General features: G+C 43.8%; 1 protein-coding gene across 8 annotated transcripts in view; it reads left to right on the top strand.

Annotated features, from left to right (window-relative positions):
- Nucleotides 1-3,540: 3,540 nt before the first annotated feature.
- Nucleotides 3,541-23,705, top strand: part of EHBP1 (EH domain binding protein 1) — a 270,384-nt gene continuing 250,219 nt past the window's right edge. For 2 of the 8 annotated variants that reach the window (XM_083606415.1, XM_083606411.1), the window contains exons 1-2: nucleotides 3,541-3,629; nucleotides 5,004-5,430. In XM_083606415.1, the coding sequence (XP_083462541.1) occupies nucleotides 5,327-5,430 (104 nt within the window). In that variant the 5' untranslated portion in view covers nucleotides 3,541-3,629; nucleotides 5,004-5,326. Of the gene's footprint in view, nucleotides 3,901-5,003; nucleotides 5,431-23,705 lie in introns of all 8 variants that reach the window. The other 6 variants (XM_083606416.1, XM_083606412.1, XM_083606417.1 and 3 more) reach the window with 4 other exon arrangements.

Below are 23,705 nucleotides of genomic sequence, written 5' to 3'. Positions count from 1 at the left end.
CTGTGTGTGTCGTTACCATTCAAATTCTAAACATACTTCAGTGGAGAATTTTTCTCGCAACAACTTAGGAGTTAGTCTAGGTGAATACTTCTTTTAGCTGTTTCTTCTGGAGGAAAAAGAAAAGGCAATTCTTAGAAGTGTTTAAAAATGTTCCCATGACAAAAAGATAATTTGGGTCAGCATGTGTAATCTAATGAACAGAATGTTTTCAAATATCCGTTCCTATCTTAAATAATGTGAAATGCATATGAACAAAGTAACAGGATGAGCTCACAAAATTATTTCACCTAACATCAGCTCAGAGTCAACCATTTCCAAGATGTTCAGCCACGTTCAGCTAAATGGCATGGTAGTGGTATCATATAAGTGAGGAGGCATCACAGTACACTGGATATGTGAAAAAAACATTATTTTTGCCAAAGAAAAAGTTCATGATTAGTGTAAGAAAATCTCTCCACTTCGACACTAATCAAGAAAGTTCTGAGCAAGATTCCTGTGGCAGAAATGCATTTTTATGCAATAGCAGCAATAACACTTCTCCAGGTGTTGGTTCTGATGTAGCTTCATCCCTCAAGGTTTTCAGACAAAACCTTGAGGGTCAAAAAATCCCAGGGGAACAACAGTATATTCCAAGATAAAATCTGAGGACCACTCTGCAAGTAGCAGCAGAAACCAAACCAAAGGAATATGAATAGAATATGCCTGCAACTCTTGTTCATTTCATGGGCTTGCATAGTAGAAGCTCCCTAAAGACTATGCTGGGTCGGCGTCAGTTTCCAATGCAAAACATAAACTATCTTAGCAACTCAGTAACAGTATCTAGCACCTATCCGAAGGAAGGCAGAGACTTTTCTAATGTCACCACACAGTCTGAAATGCTGCTCTTTTGTACTGGTCCCTCTCCCTCCCCCTCTCTCATGATATTCTGGTAGCTGTTGTGCTTTTGGAAATCAACCCTTAATATTGGAATTTATCAGTTGTTGTGTTTCTGTTGATCCATGCTTTATTTTAAAAGATTTATAAATCACACAATTATAAAATATAAGAGCAATGTTGCTTTGCTGTGTTAATATCGGTATACTGTTTTTATATGATTTGTAAACTGCCTTGGGAGTGTTGGCTAAAAAGTGGTGTGGAAGTCTCAACAAATATGAATGGGCACACTGCACATGGCAGCACTGTTTTTTTCTAGTGAGAAGACTTGTGATGATTTTTGTATATGTAGTTTAACAGATAGTAATAATGCAGCCTAAATATCATTAAATTACAGTAATGCCATCTGGTATGTTCACACAAACAATGGGTAAGATTTAAGAATGAAGGGATGTACTCTAGTTTAACTAGGAATGTATACTTTCCAAATGATAGATTTGGGGCTACATAAAGTTAATTTTGAATGCTTTCAAATTCATGATAGAGTTGAGGATCTTTCCTTTTAATGCATTTTATTGGTTTTCAACAATAACACCCTAAGCATAACATAAAAACAAAAACAATACCAGAAATAGCACTTTCTAAATGCTTGACCCTGCACAGCAGAGATAATGGGCAGGCAAAGGGAGACACATTTTTAGGCACATGTTTATTGATCACATCAGTAAACCAGCAGTTATTGCAACCCACTATAACACATGCATCTCTATGGAGAAGTCTTATAATCAATGAATTTATTATGTATGTACCTTATTGTTACTTTGTGTAACTGGCAATCCAATAATATGTATTTCTCATACATGTGAGAAAAGTGAGATTTTCTCCTGTTTTCTACCTAGCAGCTACCTCCATCCTGGCAGCAACTAAGAGAAAAGACACTAAGAGTTCAAGATGTAACTTCAGGATTGGAGTTGCTCTCAAGCAACAAAAGTGCTAATTTGGGATCCCAATTCAAATTATGATTGATTAAAAGAGAAGTGCCAGAGAAAATATTATGCCAGAATGAATGTTATCGGCACACAGTTCCACCACAGATGGATCAGAGATCCCAGAGCGCTGCACCTTTTTCAGAAACTTGGGGGGGAGGGGAGCTTACTGTTAATTTGACAAAGCTTGAGTGGGGTCCAACATGACTAAAGTATAATTAACTAATTAATTAAATTTCTATACTGCCCTTCATCCAAGGAATGCAGGGCAGATTACAATATAAACACACAAAAATACATACTACTGTATCAGTGCTATTTTACTAGAAAAAGAGGTGCTGGAACTCACTATGAACGCCTCCCTTGTTCTGTTACAATGGCAATGGCACCCACCTGAGAGATACTGGAACTGAGTTCTGGGGAGTTTGGGCTAAAAAAAAAAAAGCCCTGCATACCATAATAACAAACTGGACAACAAAAATGGATTATGCGCACCCTGTGGCCAAGAGACCAGTATTGATGAATTAGAATTAAAAAAAGATGATCCCCCTTAATTGATGGATTGATATGACAACACCTGCAACATATGACCTGATTGCTTATAGACGTAATTTGGTTTGGATAAATATATTGACATCTTGAATGAGTCTATGCAGAATACAGTAGGTTACCAATAACCATATATGTATTTGGACATTATTATTATTTATATATTTATATAATTATGTATGGAACTGTAACTGATTATATTTACCGTATTATACTGTATCCTTCTTTCTTATTGGTGTTTTTTGCACTTTTTTCTTTGTTCTTTCATCACCTTATTTTCTGTAACTGAAATTCTTTTGATGAAATATTAATAAAATAATATGAAACAGTAACACTCTCCCAGCAGTGGTTAAAAGGCCATAGATTGTTTAATTAGCCATAATTTTGTGGGACAGCGGGGGATTATTGGTTTTGTTTTGTTTCATTGTACGTATTTCCTATTCTCACTCTGTATTTTTCTATTGTCAGCCGTCTGGGATCTTTGGATGGAGGGCAGTATACCAATTTATTAAATCACCATCAAAATCATTTAAACAGCAGTCTGCGCCAGCTTGGAGGCTTTTACTTCTGAGCAACGTATTGAAAGTGGAGGGCGAAGTGAGGGGGGCATAAGAGGCAACCCCGAGGGGCCGAGAGATATTCGCCCCCCAGTAGAATATTTGAGGGGCCGTGATGGGCATCGCCATTCAAACAGTGTGTGCCCCCCCCCCATATTTTATTCAAGTTAGCCCCCTGTTGTGGGGCGAGCAAAGGGAGAGAGATCCGCAGGAGCCACCACCACGGAGGACGCGCCGGGCGCCTCAGCCCCCCCCCCCCCCCCGCTCAGCTGCCTTCTTTCCCACAAAACCCCGGCGCGTGCAACTTTCCGCAGATGGGCGCCAGCGCCACCCAATGAGCGGGCCGCTCGGTGTAAACAACCCCGCCCCGGCGGTGGCGCTGCGAGCCAATGGAAAGGGCGAGGCTGCGGCGAGTGTGTGTGGCGGCGGCGGCAGCCGAGCCCGCCCCTTCTCTTTCCTCCCTTTCCCAACCCCGCCTCTTAACTTGCGAGGAGGGTTTCGCTTTACCCTCCGCTCCCCCCCCCCGCGCCTTGCGGCCAATGATCGACGCGGCCCCGCGACCAATGCGCTCGCCAGCTTGGGGAGGGCTCCCGCCCGTTTTGCCAATGGCGTGCTTCGAGCGGCGCCGGTTCGGTTGCGCCTGCTGGGCGAAAGTTGGTGTGAGGTGCGCACCTCTGGCAGCGGGAGGGTGGCGGCTGTGGAATGCGAGGAGCCGGAGCTGCTGCTGCTTCGCGGTCCCGGAGGAGAAGCCGCGCCGCCGCCGCCGCCGCCGCCGCCTCCCTGGCCGGGGCTTTTTTATTTTCTGCCTGGAGCGAGGCGGGTCAGCGGCTGCCGCGCGGTTGCCATGGGCAGCCCCAGCCCCGGCCGGGGTGTGTGACAGCCCCACGCAGCCCCCTCGCCTGGCCGGGAGCGAGGGCTGAGGCGGCGGGAAGAAGGTAAGAGCCCGAGGCGGCGGCGGGGCGAGCGCCACATCCCTGCCCGCCGTCGCCCTGCGGCTTCTCGGCGCGTCCCCCGCCCGGCTGCCTCTTCTCGGCCCCGCGCAGCGAGGTCCTCGGAGGTCCCTCAGCGCCGGGGATGGAGACGGGGCAGCAGCAGCCGAGCCCTCGCCTTCCGCGCCAGACCCAAGTGTCGGGAGCGCCCCTCAAGCGAGGCGGGCAGACACAATGCAGCAGGCGAGGTGTCTCGCAAAGCGGAGAAATGTCTGAAGCAGGAGAGATCTGCCAGCGGCGAAAGAAGCGGCCTCTGCTCGCCACCCGCTCCCCGAGCCCCTCGCCGGCCTCCTGCCCATTGAGGCTCCTGCTGCTGCTGCGCTTTCCCTTTCCTCTTCCCTCTGTCCAGAAGAAGTAAATAGCTGCACTTTCCGTACAGCCCCTGCCCTGTTTTCGTGGCTGGAAAGTAGCGCCACAGATGGAAGGGGATCTGTTTGCTATTCGGTGGAGGAAAAGGATATCCCTGCCCTAAGCTGCTGAAGCTCAGGAAAGGTCTTTTACCCTCTTGCACCCTCAGTCTAACTGCCTGCTGCTGCTGCTGCTACTGCAACACCAGCACCGCTAGTATGCTCGGACTTTCCCAATATGCACAGATTCCCCTGTAGAAAGCAGATGAGGGAAGAAACAACTGTTACACCTTTTTGTCATCAGCATGGAAACAAAGAACTTCTCGCAGCTCCCTCTGTGTGTACTATTGGCAGCACCTCGATATGTAGCCTGGCTTCCAAGAGATGCTGGAGGGTGGCCCTCCTGATTTTTTGTATTTTGTTTAAGTTGTTTGGGAGGATGAGTGTGTTGATAAAATAACTGATTGGTTTGTTTCCAGACAGACTTGTGGCGTGCATTCCTTAAATTGCTTCTGCATTTCTCTCCCTCTCTATGAGGGTTTGGTAAGGGGTGTGGGTCTGTTTTTCTCTCTCTCATGTGTACAGTCTTGCGGGTCCATGAATGCCATATGAAAAGCACATAAGAAATTTCCCACAATTGTAACATTATCAGATACAGCACATACAGCCACTGCCTCACTTGAATTCTGTTTTGCTTTCCAGTCTGACAGCCTGAACCTCATTTGAGCCCATGAAGAGGAATGATGACTCTATGAGGAAACTTCCTTGCACTTGCATTTTCTCCTTGTCGTGGTTCATGATTGTACCCACTCAACAATGTGCTGTTCACTAAAAAGAAGATTTACTCTGGGAAGGGGATATCCAGAACATGCATCCTGAGCATCCTTTCAACATCTTCTGCGTCCATTGTTTTTATTAGACTTACATGTAGCTTGCTTAGCACAAACAAACTATTATACCTGCCTTGCTCAACCTGAGACTTTCTACATCTGTTGGGGCTTTGGCTTTTTTAGCTGCTTATTATCATGGCTTCAGTATGGAAAAGACTGCAACGTGTTGGAAAACATGCATCCAAGTTCCAGTTTGTGGCCTCTTACCAGGAACTAATGGTTGAGTGCACTAAGAAATGGTAAGTAACATGTTCTGTTGGAATGAGCTGCTGTTACTTGAACATGCTGTTGCCTCTTCAGATGATGATTACTGCCTCTCGTCTCCAAAAGGGACAGAAGGCAGTTTGCAAATTTCCCTTTATAAATGCTTTGCTTTGCACTTATTCTGTCCCTGTAAAAATAATTACTGCTTGTTCACCAGGGTTATATGGTCACATCAAGCATTTATTAGATATGTGCAGGTTTGGACAGTTTTTATGCAATTCTGTGAATTTTCTTTGTCTTGTAACACGTCCTTCTAATGTTACCAAGACAGGCTCTCGGTAGCCCCACAAACCTGATACAGTCAAACCTTGGTTCTCAAATGGCTCCGTTTTCGAATGTTTTGGCTCCCGAATGCCAAAAACCTGGAAGTAAATGCTCCGGTTTTCAAACGTTTTTCGCAACCCAAATGCGGCTTCTGCTGGAGTGCACGAAGCTCTTGCAACCAATCGGAAGTCACACCTCAGTTGTCAAATGTTTCAAAAGTCGAACAGTCTTCCGCAATGGATTGCATTCAACAACCGAGGTTTGACTGTAAGTTGTTGATGCCAGAGGGATATGTAAAGGACTTAGCAGTGCTGACAATATTATTCATTTCTCTCTGTGTATGTCTGACTTCTGCTTTTGTCTGAAAATACTTTCTTTCAACTCTGGAATGGGAACAGCCAAGATTCAGCCTTGGGAATTATCTCAAGTTATTTGCTTAGTCAGACAAGAATTCTGTGTTTCAGTAACCCAATGGGACATAGTTTAAATTAGTCAGAACAGTCTAGCCTATCAGCTGTATGGGCCTGTCCCACACACACACACATTCACTGCAAAGTATGCTTTAAAAACTGGTAGGCTTCTGCTTCTCTTCGCAGTAAAAAAGAATAAAGAAATATTTGCGTTAGCCAACATTAACTTAAAAGAGTGCAGTCTCTTTGACAGAATGCAATACCTGTGTTCACTATTCCGTTCTGCAATATCAGTTTAGATAGAGAATACTTGGCATTTCTCAGTAGCGGGTACTGCATATACTGTGTGTGTGGATGTTTTGGAATAAATAAATAAAACCTGTTTTCTAATTCTTGCTGTTACGTTCTTTGAGTGCAGGGCACTCAAAGAATCATGAGGTTAATAGGAACTCACGAGGGTCATTTAGTCCAACCCCCTGCAATGCAGGAATCTCAGCAAAGGATCCCTGACAAATGGCTGTCTCACCTCTGCTTAAAAACTTCCAATGAATGAGAGTCCATCAGCTTCCATGGGAATCCATTTTGCTGTAAAACAGCGCTTAACATCTGAAAGTTCTTCCTAATGTTTAGTCCTTACTTGCAGAGGAATCCATGGGGTTGGATCCTACCCTTTAGAGCAGCATAAAATAAGTTTGCTCCATCTTCCATGAGACATCTCTTCAAATTTTCAAAGATGGCTATCATATCACCTCTCAGTCTTCTCTTCTCCAGACTAAGCATACCTAACTCCTTCAATTGTTCCTCATAAGGCTTGGTTTTCAGACCTTTTATCATCCTAGTCGCACTGCTCCATTTGTACTTGGTATTTGTGGTCCTTTGCATGCATTACCTTGATGTAATAATTACAGCAACTCTGCAAGGTTATCCCCATGCTGTATTTAGGGCTGTATGGTAGAGTGACTTGCCTGAGGCCCCCTAGTAAGTTCATGAGACAGGGGACTTCTTGATTTGTAGTTCTGTTTTTAGCCTAGCTTCTTTGGAAATGGATTGTTTACTGAATCAACATAATTGTGAAAAAATTTGTCTTCTACGATTGGGGTGGGAAGTTTCATACAGAAAACGTTACTGTTTAGTGCAATTTCTAAAACTTTACCCGGACTGCATTTGCCACAGTTAATTCAGTAAGTTTACTTAAAACCATCCCTTTCTTAGGGAGAGGGTTGAATCATAAGCAGAAATTCAACAGGTGAACTTTCTACTTGTCCTATACCCACTAGAGGTACTGGAAACATGAGAAAAAAGCATAACAACACAACTTTAAGAATGAGAGAGGACCCATCTGCTGCTGTTTCCCAAGTGTGTATCTGTGATTTCACTCCAACCAATTCACTGGTGGCCTCTGGATTTAATAAAATATATTCAGACACTCTGATTCTATGATTCCCAGAAGTGTCCTGGGTACCCACGTCCTGCTTGGGGGAGGGGAAGAAGCTTTTGACAGCCAAAATTTCAGCTGGTGGTATATAACTTTCTTTATTCGGATATTTCTAGGAATAATCATGAGATTGTTGGTTTTGTTGTTGTTTATTCTTTGTTTACCTGGCATTATTTTAGCATTGCTTTAAAGTCTGCCTTGTCTGAAGGGTTTATCCCTGAAGGGTTTACAACCAAGATCCAATTAAAAGTATTGCAATAGACTGTTGTGATATAACACTCTTCCTCTTTTTACATTGTACTTTTTTAGTACGATGATTAGATCCCGCAGAAGGTCGGCGGTTCAAATCCCTGGGATGGGGTGAGCTCCCGTTGCTCGGTCCCTGCTCCTGCCAACCTAGCAGTTCGAAAGCACGTCAGAGTGCAAGTAGATAGATAGGTACCGCTCCTGCAGGAAGGTAAACGGCGTTTCTGTGTGCTGCTTTGGTTCTCCAGAAGCGGCTTAGTCATGCTGGCCACATGACCCGGAAGCTGTCTGTGGACAAATGGCCAGTAAAGCGAGATGAGCGCTGCAACCCCAGAGTCATCCGTGACTGGACTTAATGGTCAGGGTTCTCTTTACCTTTATGCTTACACAATCAGCTAATCCCTGATCCAACTTGCGTACTCTGAGTCAGTGTCACTTTGGCTGTAGACACTCTCAATGTCTGAAGTTATGTATGAGAGTGAAAATCTTTGTCATCTCTCATTCTCTCATACATCTTCATTTGATGTGCAGCCAAACTCATTACCAGAGGCAGGACAATATTATTTATTTAATATATTTAGGTGCTATATTACAGGTGAAACATACAAAGTGCTTTACAGAAAAATGAAACAAATATTAAAACATCAAATACAAGCTGCAAAGAAAGAGAGCTTCGTGAAGTCTTGATCCCTTCTCCCTGCAGTGCAATATGTGTAGTGATCGTGGAGAGGGCTAATTAAGCTATCTTGGGATGAAACAGCTCATTCTTGGGCAGTTCAGCAATTTGTGTGAGTTCATCTTTTTAGGATGAATGTTTGCAGGATTTTTGCCTGCAATAGTGGCATTATTGTTACATTTAGAAAATGTGCCGCCTGATCACATGTGAATCTAAGCATGCCTAAGCCCATTCATTTCAAGAGGTTTCTGTATGTTTGACTCTGCATAGACTTGGACCTAGCTCAAAGGATATCTTGAATTTCAACTGTTCTCTGTAAGGGGGAGTGAGCAGTCTTGAAATACAGTCCATCTGTGTTAAAGCTAAAATTATAAGCACTTTCTGTGCAAAACTGTGGATGACTATATTTTGGCAACAAAGTGCCTTCTTTTCTTTTGGTGTCTTGATGCTTATTTTGGTATGTCGGTGAACAGTTTAGACCTTCTAAGTTAAATGCTATGTGTGTTGGTTTTAGGAAGGCAGGAAAATTGGCCCAACAACAACAGCAACAAGATAGGATTAAAATGCTTTCCTGTCCTTTGCCTTTAAGAGGACAAGTCTGCCATGATGTGGCAATTAAGGATCATGATTATAATGTCTGCCCTGGGGGTCATATTGTAAGTGTCCTTTTGATTAAGGCTCTAGCTAACATGATCTTATTTTAATGTACTGGCATTTGAACATTCCAACAAAACAATGCTATTTTTGTAGCAATAATAAGACCATTCATATGTTAAACTGACCAACAATGAAGTATTAAAATACACTAGGGAGGAAAGTGGGGTTGTAAGAAAAGATTGTTCATGAAAGTGGTGGAAGGGGTGGGGAGAGTGGTTCAGATCTATTCCTCAAAGATCTGAGCTACTTATGTATGGATGTGAAAATAATCCTTAATTACTTTGTTGAAGAACTCTTACATTTTCGTTCATTTCAAATGAAGCTGCATCTAACTTTAGTTGTCCTTTTATATGTTCATCCAAATACTTCTGAAATGAAGTGGGACTTGGCTGTGCAAAGTTAATGGGAAACTGCTTTTGCTCTACTTTTCTGCATCTTTATAGTTGGCTCTCTGTAAAAATGGATTAGCTCATGGCAGAGCCTCATCTGCCTGCATATAGTAAAGAGATTTTCTGTCTTCAGTTTTAGGGATTTCCATAATTCTTGACCCTAACAATGCTAACTATTAAAAATGGATAGTCCTAGAGCTGATCCTGTTAGTTATAGTATGTCTAAAATTGCCAGCAGGCCATTATAGAAAATAGGATGTTAGGTCTGATTGCAATTCTGTTTTCTCTTCCCCCCACTCCTATCAGCCCCATCATATAACCTACAAGTTATTGTCAAAGTTAATGGGTATTTTGCACTAAATATCTTTATAGGCAAGCCTTCTGTCTGTAGAAGGGGACACTGCAACTCTCAAAGTAAAGAATCAGCCATTGTACACTTTGCTAGCTGTGAACATTCCAGCCTCTTAGGCACAAATTTTGACCCTGGGCAACTGCTGGTGGTCATGACTTGTCTGCATGTGGTCTTGGTAATTTGTGGAAGTGGATGGTATTGTCCAATGTGCTTGAGCTTTATAAACTCTGTGCTAGCCATCTGTTTGGAGTGTGTGTACGCATTATTGTGTGCATCCTATTATTGCATGTGCAGATCTGTGGATTAGGAGAAATCATTACCTTGGTATGCGGTCGTCTTCGTCCAACCCTACTTTCTTCTCTGATATCATGACTTCCTACTTGCTCTAGAAATTGTCTGGAATTGTGGGGCTCTTGAGCCTTTTATGAACACCCAGTGATGCTACATGCTGCTAAAACTGTACCTAACTGTAAGCTTGGTCTTATAAGGGGCACATTCTAGCAACTTCTGGAGAGAGAGAAGGTTTGCAAGCAGAATATCACGATTGGTTCATTTATTGGTGCTTGCTTTGCCTGCAGTGGCTTCAAGTGTGGGATAGCGCCATGAGTGTATGTGCATCTGAGCAAGAGTGATACACTGCTTCATTTCATTGTAGGGCAGGACATTGGTCTAGGCCATTGGTTTTCAACCGGTATGCTGTGGCACCCTGAGGTGACTTGAGGAACATTCAGGGGAGCCGGGGGAGCGTTTTTCATTAACTTGTAGTCCATATCTTCCTGCATTATCTCTCTCTTTCTCTCTGAGGAACATTCAGGGGAGTCTGCAGCTTTAACTTGCACTGGCAAAAGAAGTGGGGAAACCCTTCTGAATGGCTTTTATCTTCTTAAATCTCCATACACACAGTAACAAAAATCCTCCTCTGCTTCAATAACTAACAGTTCCTTAGTTTTATACAGAGGGCTTGAGGAATGCAAGAAAATAACCAAGTAGCTTCATGGTATGTTTGCCTGGATGTGTATGTGCTCTATAAGGAGGGATTTAAAAATAACCCTGAAAGTGAGGAGTGTCTTCTATGTTCCTCTCTCCTTCTACACACAACATCCCTATCCCCTTTTCTTTTCTTCTCTACCTCTCCTCCCAGGTAACCCCCTCCTCCTTAACAGTCGCCCAGCTTTATGGGGACAGGGAGGACGTTGCAGGAAAGAACCATATTTGCATGTGTGTCCTGTGTTGTGTGTTTCTTGCTTTTCTTCCCCCAGAAATAACAAAATATTTCTGCTTCCGATCTTAATCCTGTTTTGCCCTCTGCACCCCTCTCCCCACTACGTGTACACTAATTTAGGGAAAGGCAGCCTGGGGCTGCCATGTTTGTCAACTCAGCCCTGCACAGCAGCGGTGTTGTTTGTGTTTCCTTAGACACATGCGCTCCCAATTACACACGTGCCAAAAATGGTGCTGAAAAGGGGTGGGGCGAAATGGGGGACTCTCCACTTACTGTAAAAGAAACCCAGTGTACGTGGCTCCCCCAGGGGAGCCGCAGAAATAAATGTGGTTGTCCAAGGTAGCCGTGGACTCAAAAAGGTTGAAAACCACTAGTCTAGGTTATAAACCTTCTACACTAGATGCTTCCTTGATTTTAGTTCCCTATGCATAAGCTTTCATAGAGATCCGTATTTTCACAAGACCTCTTCTGCACACATGGCTGAGCACTTCATGTACTCAAGCTCATCTGATGGCTCTGCAGTATTTCTCCCACGTGCAAAAATACAATGTATCCATTAAGACATGCCAGGAAATGAGGAGATTCCTTTACAAGTGGGTGCCACTTCCTTAATTCACTTCATTTTGCCCATGTGTTGGCAAGCACACGTTATCTATCATGGTTGGAATGTATTTTCTTTTAGCTTGGCATGTGAATTGTAAAATTTAACACTTCTGCTGAATGCTGCCCTTTGAAAATAGAGGGCTTGTTTCATATCAGTGTGTAATAGTTCCGTATCACTTGCACTTGATTGGAGGTAGTCCCTGCGTTTTAAACTAAATGTATGTAGTTTGGTAAAAGGAGTCGTTCTTGAGTCCAGTTCTTATTAAATATGTTTGCCATAGGTTTTTCTTTTTCATAGGTTTTCCACAATTGAATGTTGAGAATAAAATAAAGGAATTCTGTTTACCAGCTTGACCTGCTGTAGAGAAGAGCTCTGTGATCTTGAGTTTGGTGGTGGTGGGTGCTTAGGTCAGCTCACTGTTGCGGATATTAAGAGAATGCCTTCTGCAGGGCCTGGAAGCTGCCAAGTCATAAATGCAATGCAAAATGCACAGTGTAAGCAGGGGGCAACCATAAAGGATGCAAGAAGCTTTTATTTCAACGTTCATATACCATATTGGCCCGAATATAAGCCACACCTTTAAAATTGAAGGAGGGGAAAGAAAAAATACCCAAATATAAGCTTCTCCATTCCTCGCTGCTCCTGGCTGCATATTGGGGAGGGGAGCCACGCTGCGTTGCCGGCGGCCTTTCCCCTTCCTTGCTCTGGGGAGAGGACGGGGGACTACGCATGGGGCGGGCGCTGCTTTGCCATGCTCCTGGCTCGGTTCACCCCACACTCCTGGCTGCATGCCGTAAGGTCACGAATATAAGCCGCACTTTTCACGGTTGGAATTTGGGGGGAAAGTGAGACTTATACTCAGGCCAATACGGTATTTATTTAAAATACATATCAACTGCCTTTAACATGGTGTCAGGATGGAAATATGGCACATAAACTTCATAAAAACAAAGACAAAAAGTAAAATTGTGCAAAATCCAAATTAAAGCACAAACAGCAGCAACAGATCAACATTCTGGCATTGTAGTGTTCATAAAGCCCCTTTCCAAAGACTTGGCTAAAGTCAAGCTGGTATCTTCAGTTTCTAGTGGAACGAAAGCTGGGGAGTGGCAGGGAAGGTCATTCCAAAGATGTGGGGCTTCTTTGAGATTTTTCCTTTAAAATATAAGGTGGTATAGAAATGAAAGGAATAATGATAATAATAACCAACCTTATTTGGAAGAAAATGGTGCCTAGACATTGCGTTGTGGTGACCGTAACCTAGGCTTAAGGTGCCATTTGGCAATAAGTTTATATCTGAGGATTCTAACACTGCTTCCAATACTGCACACTAGATTTTGTTTTAAATGTCTTTTCTCTTCTCATCCCCATAACCTTCTCAGCAATTTCGTTATGTGTAGGGGCTTCATATTTAAGAAGTCAGTAGCTTCATTTTAGAAATAGTATCAAATGTATTGTCCAACCCTGCCCCATATGTGTGTATCTTCTTCGGCCTGGTCCAAATTTTGATCAGTTCAGCAGCCCACTGTATTAATAGTGCGTAGATTGATGCTTTATCCTGTGCAGAACTGTTTCTTCTCAAACAGAGAACCTTGGGGTACACTCCCAAGAGTGTGTGTGTGTGTGTGTGTGTGTGTGTGTGTAGAAGACACCAGGAAAGGATTGTATGTAAAGTTCCAAGGAGAGCTGTAAGTAGGCAGAGTCAGGGGTCCTTATCTTCTCCCACTGAAGACAAAAACTCCCACTCCAGCCACAAAAAATTGCAGTTGCCCCCACCCCCCAGGTAACTGTTGCCTGCTTCCTTGACTGGCTGATTTAAGGGGAGAGTATGAGGGCCAAACTAGAAGTGATGTACACAGACACACACCAGGTGGCTGTGCGAAGGCAGCGGCAGTAGCTGAGGCAGTCATGGGAATGGAGCCTGTCACACTTTGTTTGCAGGGCTGCCTCAGCCATCTTTGCACAGGCAGGCGAGGGGTGGGTTGACTGCTTCTTCCTCCCAGGAGAAAGAGGCAGCCTGCCCACCCATGCGAAGGCGGCTGAGGCACACTGGCGGAGGAATGGGAGTGCGTAGGGAGCGGACCGCCCCCGGCACTACTATTCCAGTAGGGTGCCATCACAGTGGCCTCCCCGGACACGCGCTGCGCACCCCTCCCATGTACCGGGCACCACGCACCCACAGATAGTGCGCCATGCCCCAGAACACGGGCCACGCCCTCACAGGCGGTGTACCACGTCACTGGGATGTGTGCCACGCCCCCTGGGCGCCAGCCACACCCCCACGTGCTCTCTGCCCCCGGTAGCGGAGCATGCAGCTTCGCCACTGCTGAGGCACAGGTGGCGACTTCCTTATACTGCTCCATTGCAAGGTGGGTAGCTGCCTGTGCCTCAGCGGAGCAGTTTAACAATCTCCTACCTGCTTTTCCAGGTTTCCCGCACATCAGCTGTTGGCTGGGAGGTTGAAGAGCCTCAGCAAAGCCCCACTGCGCCTCTGGCTCACCTGTGCCTCTCTGGTGCCCTGGTGAGCCGGAGGTGCAGCGGAGCTTTGCTGAGGCTGGTCAGGTCTCTCCTCCCACTTCCGGAACCCAGCTGAGAGCTGTCAGAACGCAATTCCAGTGAGTTCTGTCTGAAAAATCCCTGATTAAACCAAGTATGAATTCATGCCTGCCCTTTTTGTCTCTTTTTTAAAATAGGAGCTGTAGTAGGGTGGAATACTTTTAATGTATTTTCTTCTTGGTTTTAATATATCTATGTGGGGGGGTTGTTTTTGGTTGTAAGTCACTTTGAGTTGCCTTGTACAAGACAAGCAGCTAACAAATTTAATCCGTAATAATAACAGGGCTCAATCCTGATCAAAACCATAGCATGTGGAGGAAAGGAGGATTTAGTCCTTTCTTATCAGTTTCATTTTTCTGCCCCAAATCTCCCTTTATTTTGTGTTTCTTCCATTTGCAAATTATTGCACCAACTGTTGCCACCTTCTCACCAAGCTGCCTGGCAAAAGTCTTGTAGCCCAGTCCAGCCTTGTGCAGGTCTACAATCTTGTCCCTGACATCCTTGGACAGCTCTTTGGTCTCGGTCATGGTGGCTAGTTTGGAATCTGGATTGCTTCTGTCGACAGGTTTCTTTTGTACAGATACTGTAACGAGCTGGGATTACAGGTAAGGCCTCTGCCTTACAGCAGGTGCTTCTAATCTCAGCTCGTTACATACAGTAAAGATACCAGGTAACCTGACATTTGGCTGGTTGATAGGGGATCAAATACTTATTTCACTCATTATAACGCACATCAATCACTGACTTTTGTCTTCTGGGTTTCTGGGCGTTTTCCTGTTGTTATTCTGTATCTCACAGCTACAGTAAACCTACCATTAAAATTATGGACTGGTCATTTCTTCGTCAGAGGGCAAATGGGCAAATTTAGCAGGGGATCAAATACTTTTTTCCTTCACTGTATGTGTGATGATTGGAGGGTTGGGGAACCCCCACAACAGATTTGGGGAGGTGTTGGGGCGGGGGGGAGATGTCTTGTTCATTAGTGGCTCTCATTCCCCATCCGCTGTTTCCTAATACAGTGGTACCTCGGGTTAAGAACTTAATTCGTTCTGGAGGTCCGTTCTTAACCTGAAACTGTTCTTAACCTGAAGCACCACTTTAGGAAATGAAAATGCTCTCTGTTGAAGGCTGCTGCTCTGCTATCACTATGTGTTTCTTTTGTAGTGATCGCTCCTAAAGCAGTGCTGAAACCTTTTTTTTCCCCTTACAAAAGTAGCAGCACATACTGGGAAATTTAAAAATGCTGGCCACTGCTTAATATTGTGTTCTAATTAAGTACTTGCATGAGTGGCTTGAGAGGGCCAAACTAACCCTTTGATAGTTTCACTGATTGTGGGTTGCACATGTCAGTTTCTCCATATGTGTGGCTTTAAATATGCTGTTTATCAGTGTGTGCCTGAGTGTCCTGGAGCTAACGTTTTATATTCTAGTAGTGGATGCCTTGTGGATTTAGCAGCTATTTGATTTTCCAGAGTAAGCAGCTTCTGTCATTTTGTACTTGTGTTCCAGATATAAAGTATATTTGTAAAGAATGCTGTAACCTTATAGGATCCAGGAAATGAGTAATGCATGTAAGTGGAAGAGGGAGAAGTAACCATCTGCCTTGTAGGAGGTGATGGTGCACCTCCTCCTTAAGAAGATTTTCCTGGAAGTCTATGATTTGGACCAGGGGTCCTCAGACTTTTTCAGCAGGGGGCCGGTTCACTGTCCCTCAGACCTTGTGAGGGGCCGGACTATATTTTGAAGAAAAATATGAACTGCCATGGGGGGGGGAGGGGAGGAAGAAGAAAGAGCTGTAGTCGGGATTCCCCACAGCCACAGTCCCCGCCGTGGGAGGAGGGCCCAAGCACCGCTGCCTCACCGGCCCTGACTTCCCGCCAGCCCCCTTGCTGCTCCCTCCCCCTTCCTCAGGCCTCACCAACGCCACAGCCTCAGCCTGGGCAGGGACAGCAGCCGCCGCTGCCACTGAAGCCACTGGCTCCCGTCCCACCGGCCCAGGCAGAGAGAAAGAGGGCTTCGGCCCAGTGCAGGCAGGTGGCAGACAACGAAGGGAGAAGGGCGGGGGGCGGGGGGGGGGAGGTCCACAGTCTGTCCAGGCGCAGAGACCCTGCCTCCTTCTCTGCATTCCCTTGGCCAGGAAGCAGTGACTCATTCGGACCCTGTCCCCTGGGCTGTGCTCTTTGGCGCAGGGCGATAGCGACTACCCCAGGAAGGAGCTGAGCAGCAGCACCTCATGCAAGGGGAAGCCCAGCTTCAGCTGCAGCCTCAGTGCCAGCCCCACAAGCTCGCTGAAGCCACCGGCCCCCTCACTGCTCCCTCCTGCTTTGCTCTCTGCTCAGCCCCCTGCTGCTGTGGGAGCCATGGGTGGCTGCATGTCAGGGGTGGCTCAATGAATGAAAGGCTGCATTGGAGTTTACAGATGCTTGCTGCCCCACGCCACGTTGAGGTAAACACTGACGTGGCCTTTCGGCCTCGGACACTTGGCGGGGTTTTTCAAATGGCTGTACAGGCTGGATTCGCGACCCTTTCAGGCCGCATCCGGCCCCCGGGCTGTAGTTTGCCAACCCCTGATTTGCACAGTTGAACCCCACCCCCACCTGTGTCTGTTCCTCTAACAGTTGCAGAATACACCTATATCTGTCCCTCTTTTCTGCTTTTTAATTGCACAAAGTCTGGTAATATTTCCAGAGGAGATGGTAGCCTGCTTCTTACAGTTTCAGCACCTTTAGATTAGAGCAGCCTTGCACAAGCAAACCCAGCTCACTTTGCTGCCTTCCTGGAATTGTAGAAACAATAAAATAATTATAGCCCTATGCACTTCCTGCAGAAGATATATTCTATTTCATTTTTTTGTAGACTGAAATGCATCTAAGTGAAATTGAAAATAAAGAAGCTAAAAAAACAATCACACTAAGTTTAGAAAATCCTCTTTGTGGACTTATAGGAGCTTTCTCTTGAGATCTGGGTGCCAATACTTATTAAAATTGCCTGCCTTGAGAATCTCCAGTCAGAATACCATTTCATTTTACCAGTTTTAATCTATTGGAACCATCTACCTTAACTGCTTCAAATTTTCAGGATCTGCATGCCTTGTTCTTCTCTTTCATCCCCCTAACCCTCACCAATTTCTGAGAATATGAAATTAAGTAGTTACTAGATGCCTTCATACACTATCCAGACAAAGTTTTAAGATGTCAACAGTCCATTAGTGCCAAGAAAAGTGCTGAATGCTTGGAGATGATTAATGGAAGTGGGCTTGCCCTAAAATTATTTTTAGGTTCCACATCTATGAAAAATTTGTCTTGCCAGTAAATGCCGCTTGATGAGCCATGCCTTCATTCACATTAATGAGTGAGATGATAATTTTTTTCCTATATTACTTACCAGAAGTAATAATCTGCTGTGTTCTGTTTATGTCTATCACTATCCTGAAAGGTATCCAGAGACACAAGTACTTGCTGGGTTTATAAGTTGTAGTGGTGTTCATTACAGCAATAGATACGGGAAACGTAAAGTCTCTAGAGAAGGAAGACTTACAATTTTTGCTTGAAATCTGACCCAGGGATTTTCCAGTCTCTCTATTTTGCAGCAATCTGAGATGCTTATTGAAAGTTGACTACTGAATTTGGGCGACCAACACCAGATTTGAGGGGGCTCAGGGCAACATGCCTTTGTGGAGGCTTTTCCAATGTCTTTGTTGCTGATGGGCTTACTGGGAGACAAGGCAGAGCAAGTAGTTGTGGTGCAGATGCCACACAGAGAGGAGCACCATGTAGCTGGAGTAGGGAGAGAAACTATTTTTATCCCCTTGAAGTCCCTAACTTAGAGCAAGGCTATGCCTGAGACATTGAGAGGGATCATACAGGCTGATTCATTGCTGTGGAGTCATTCTGTTTTTTTCTCCCCCAGTGCCCAAGCAACAAGCAGGGTTCTTAAAGGGGCCCACCCAGATTCCTGCATTTGGGTAGGTTGGCTGCTTAAATATTTGATCCCCTTCCCTCTTGACACAGAGCAGCTGTCTCAAGAAAGGGAGCCATCTGTTTAATAACTCTCCTACATTGGGGATTGGGGAGCGATTAAATAGATGGCTCCTTTGTCTGCTGCAGCCGCTCAAAGCTCTTCCCAGCACCCAGTGGTGGTGGCGGGGAGAATTATTAAAGGGGTTGTCTTTCTGCAGTACAGGCAGCTGCACTTTAAGACCCCCCCCCCACTTCCTGGTGGTGGGAGGTGTGCAGAGTGCCAGAGTGCCAGAGTCCATTTTAATTTTTGAGTGTAGTGTAAGTCTGGAGCAAGGCTACATTGAAGGCTCTGGGATGACTCTACCACTTCCTCACCACACCTTCTTTACAGCAACTCAAGATGACTCATTTACTTCTCCGTTATCCTCCCTCCGCACCGCCTAAATTGTTATTCCCTTTCCCATAGTGTGGCAGGTGTACACACACACGAAATGAAACAACAGGAAAACTTTAGTGCTTTGCTATATATTTACATAGGTATTTTGGAAAAATTGTCCACAGTTCAGTAAAGCAAATGGCAATGATGTTCCTCTGAATTTCCTTCCACATACATTTCCCACCATCATTTTAAGAGTGCACCAGAACATCAGAACTTAGCATAACCATAAGATAAAATGTGGTTTGGGGTAGACAGATTATGCTAGGATACTCCACAATTGTTTCAGTGGAGGTTATTTTAAATGTCAGAGATTTATTACCGTATGTTGACCTAAATATGAGCAGAAGTTGCATAGCTGCCACATATATTGTGAAAGCCTCCAGTTATCAACCATACGTTTGTCCATATTTTAATTAGTGTTTTGTGATAGTGTAAGTCTTCAGCTGTATTGTAAAGCAAAAACTAATTTGTTTGAAGGCATGCTATGGTTCTGTGGTGAATGTTCCAAGGAGATAAGGTGTTTAGAAATTTGGGGTGCCCTATGTGTTTTGTAACACACAAAGAGTGTGTTACATCTTCAAACAGTGGCACATCTTCATTGTCTCTTGATGCCCTTCACATGGCATGCAAAAGTGCAGAAATTATATTGCTCTTCAGCTTGCATTATCACATGAACCGTGATTGTATCTTATTGTTGTATAAGTAGGTTCTATGGTAGTTTTACCTACATTTTAAAAACATGGTTCTGAAGAGCCTTATAGCAAAGTCTTGAGTCCTGTGTCCTGGTACTTTCTTGGATTTCTAAAACCCTGACTTTTTATACATAGCTTTATTCCTGATATTCCAGGATAAAATCTAAAAGTATAGTCCAGTGGCCACTTAAATATGGAGTAAAGGCTCCCAAGCAAGCATGTTCAGACTCTTCAGCATAAAAAATATTGCATAGTTTTTTGTGTTAGTCAGATTTAATCATCCATCTTTGTTTCCAGACACCTTTAATTCCACAGACTTAAAACTTTTAGCTTTTAAAAAGCTGTTTCCCTTCACCTGTATCATGAGATATACAGTGGTACCTCGAGTTACATACGGGTTACATACGCTTCAGGTTACATACACTTCAGGTTACAGACTCAGAAATATTACCTCGGGTTAAGAACTTTGCTTCAGGATGAGAACAGAAATCACCCCATTAGCTAAAGTGGTGCTTCAGGTTAAGAACAGTTTCAGGTTAAGAACAGACCTCCATAACGAATTAGGTACTTAACCCGAGGTACCACTGTATATCTGAATTGTTTTTAGTTTCCATTTTATTTAGTCGTGCCTTTTCTCTTTGAATTATAGCTGAAATTCTACTAAGACTGAAAAAAGTAGTTTTTACAAATATTTGTCACAGTGTAGACGCAGGTGGCGCTGTGGGTAAAACCTCAGCGCCTAGGACTTGCCGATCGCATGGTCGGCGGTTCGAATCCCCGCGGCAGGGTGAGCTCCCGTCGTTCAGTCCCAGCTCCTGCCCACCGAGCAGTTCGAAAGCACCCTTAAGTGCAAGTAGATAAATAGGTACCGCTTTATAGCAGGAAGGTAAACGGCGTTTCCGTGTGCTGCTCTGGTGCCGGTTCGCCAGAGTAGCTTCGTCACGCTGGCCCCGTGACCCGGAAGTGTCTGCGGACAGCGCTGGCCCCCGGCCTCTAGAGTGAGATGAGCACACAACCCTAGAGTCTGTCAAGACTGGCCCGTACGGGCAGGGGTACCTTTACCTTTACCTTTTAGAATGCAACCATAATATCACATAATAGCACACAGTGGCACCATGTTGAAAGTTTTCAGCGACTGTGATTTTCAGCTGCTGATTTTCAGCTGCTGATAGAGTCTAGTTCTTTAATGCTAGATGCATTTCCTATGGAAGTGCAGTGAAGATCTAGCACAAATATGGGCTAAGTTTGATAGTAGTGAAAGATGCTCTCAAAGGACTTGCAGCAGTTTCTTTGTTTTAAGCTTACCTTGTTCTCATTGCTTGTCTACTTCTCTTTAACCATCTAAACTTCAGAACTAGTCACGTGGATAGTCTCTGCTTGTTTATTTCTTGATCATTTGAAAAAGAAATTGAGACAGCCTATAATACAGATTGTTAAAGCAGAGGTTAACACAGTTGATACTTGTTAGCATAGTGACAAAAGAATTGTGCAATTGTGGTCTAATACATGCTGATTGGGCTGTATGGTATTGCATATGCAGCCAAGAGAACGTGGTATAGCATGCAGTGACATATAGGAAGTTGCCTTATACTGAGTCCAGCTCAGTATTGGCTTGGCAGCAGCTGCAACTTGACCCAGAACCTGGGACTGTCTGCATACAAGGCAGAAGCTCTACCACTGAGCATTTTTCACATGCATGCATAAGCTGATTGAAACTTTTAAACATTATATATGTTAATTTCTACTTGGTTTCTATGAACATATGCAATATTAAATGTATCTAAAATGACATTATTTAAATGCTTGTCAATGTGTACATATGTGTTATATTTAGAAATTCTATAAACTGCAATTGTATGAATGTTGACAACTATCCTGGTATGTTTAATGATTATATATAATCAATGTCAATTAGTGTTATACTCTATTCAAATTGAAATAATATTTTAGTTGGTCGCACATATGTATACTTGTACCATACCACATGCTCAAAACCTGAAAATGATTAGCATATATTGGTACAATAGTGTAAATTTGGCACTTTTCTTAAAAAGTGCCACAGTTGATTAGCTATGCCATTGCAGTATATCTAATTATAATTATTGACATTTTTGCTTCAGCAAAAGCAGTGGACAAATGAATCAAATCTATTAATCACATAAAATAGCATCTAGCCATTTTGTGCAATTATTATTTATTTTTTTCTTCTTTATTAAAGTTGTTAGTTGATTTATCTTGCCCAAGGCAACCCAAATCAACTTACAACCAACCAACCAAACAAACCCAACACAGATACATTAAAACTAAGTTGGGAGGCAATACATTAAAAACATCCCACCCACAACGAAAAGGCCACAGATAGTTAAAGTAGGTTTGTTTGTGTGTATGTGTTTTGGCCAAAGTTGTTGAGCTTTTTTATTTTTGGCCAAAGTTGTTGAGTTGTTGTTGTTGTTTTACAAAACCTAAAAAAAAATAAAATGGAGTTTTGAGCTATATTTAAGGAAATTCACTAAAGTTTATGCTTCCAACATAGGTTGCCATATGTCCGGATTTTCCCGAATATTTCAGTGACTTTTGCCCGACACTATTTCCGAGGGCCGAATCCCAGGAAATTCTGGGCTTATGCCAGCTCTAGTTAAAGGCCAGAGGCACCTAAAAGTATATTATGATGGCTCCAGGCAAGCCTCCCTAGGGAGAGCAATCCACAAATAGGGATCAACCTTAGAAAATGCCCAATAGTTAGGTAGTACAGGTGAGTGCATGTGTTTTGGCTGCTCACTAGACCCTCCCAGTGTTAGGACCCTAGAGTCTCATTTAATGCTAGAGAGTCTTAATATGTATTAACCATAGTTGTTAACTTTTCCCTTTTCTTGCGAAGAATCCTATTCGGAATAAGGGAATTTCCCTTTAAAAAAGGGAAACGTTGACAGCTATGGTATTAACCCCCATGCTTTTTAAGCACACCGCTAAGATTTAATTAACAAATAGTTAATGTGCAAAGGTTAGACCCTTGTCTAAACAAGTTCCTGGAATGTATTCTTGGTTAATGAATATACAGTTCATTGTACTGTATTTCAGTTAAAGTGAAGTATCCATCTTTTATACTGGAGCATAAAAATTGTATTGATGATTATAAATATTATAATTAAATATTAAATATTACATAAATTTTCTATGGGAGAGGAAAGTATTTTTTCTGTTTCTCTTAAATTAACAAGTGCTTTTACAATAGTAATGTATTTTGAACTGTTACAGTTCCCCAACATAATTGGTATGTACCTCTCTCTTTTTTAGAAGCAGGGCTTTTTTTTCAGCCAGAACTCATCGGAGCTCAGTTCTGGTACAGGTGGGCTCTATTGCCATTATAAGACAACATGGGAGGCTTCCATGGTGAGTTCTGGTATCTATTTTTCAAGAAAAATAGCACTGTGTAGAAGCAAGGAGCCTCAGCGCTGTGATCTAAACCACAGAGCCTAGGGCTTGCTGATCAGAAGGTTGGCGGTTCGAATCCCTGTGACGGGGTGAGCTCCCGTTGCTCGGTCCCAGCTCCTGCCAACCTAGCAGTTTGAAAGCACGTCAAAGTGCAAGTAGATAAATAGGTACTGCTCTGGCGGGAAGGTAAACGGTGTTTCCGTACGCTGCTCTGGTTCACCAGAAGCGGCTTAGTCATGCTGGACACTTGCCCCGGAAGCTGTCTGCGGACAAACACTGGCTCCCTCAGCCAGTAAAGCGAGATGAGCGCCGCAACCCCAGAGTTGTCCGCGACTGGATTTAACGGTCAGGGGTCCCTTTACTTTTTAACTTGCAGCTTAAGCAAGTGTTTGATTCTGGGCATCCAAGCATAAACATGAAATCACATAAAGCCAAGAATCCCTGGTACCACCCCTCTTTTCAAGGTGGAGGGCTGCTTTCTGTGCTGTGGGAAGGTCGTGGGAGGGCTCTAGGAATCTACCAGAGCTCCTTTGCCTCCTTCCCTAAGCCAGGTAAGCAAGGCACTGCAGGGACTGCCTATTCATTTTGGATACTCATAAGCACTGTATGACTTCTAAGTGGTTGTATTTGTTTCCGTCAAGGGATTGACTTGGTAAGCTTTGTAAGCTTATTGAGGGGGGAGGGGAAGAGAAATCTGTTTCACCCCCAGCAAGCATAATGAAAGACCTAGTTTTTAATGGATTGCATAATTTGTGGTGCTTGCATTTATCCCAAATCTGAGGGAAATTAAATTAAAGGATCACTTTAATGCCCACATTTGCTTGCAATTTATCTAGCTGGCCTTATGGTGGGGCCTTTTGTTGGCTCATTAGACAGAGACCCAAGGGAAGGTAAATCCTATAAAATCATGGCTTACC

The sequence above is a fragment of the Podarcis filfolensis genome (genome assembly GCF_964270895.1).
Source record: "Podarcis filfolensis genome assembly, chromosome: 3".
NCBI lineage: Eukaryota > Metazoa > Chordata > Lepidosauria > Squamata > Lacertidae > Podarcis > Podarcis filfolensis.
The sequence above is the reverse complement of the archived record's forward strand: the minus strand, read 5'-3'. Positions and strand labels throughout refer to the sequence as shown.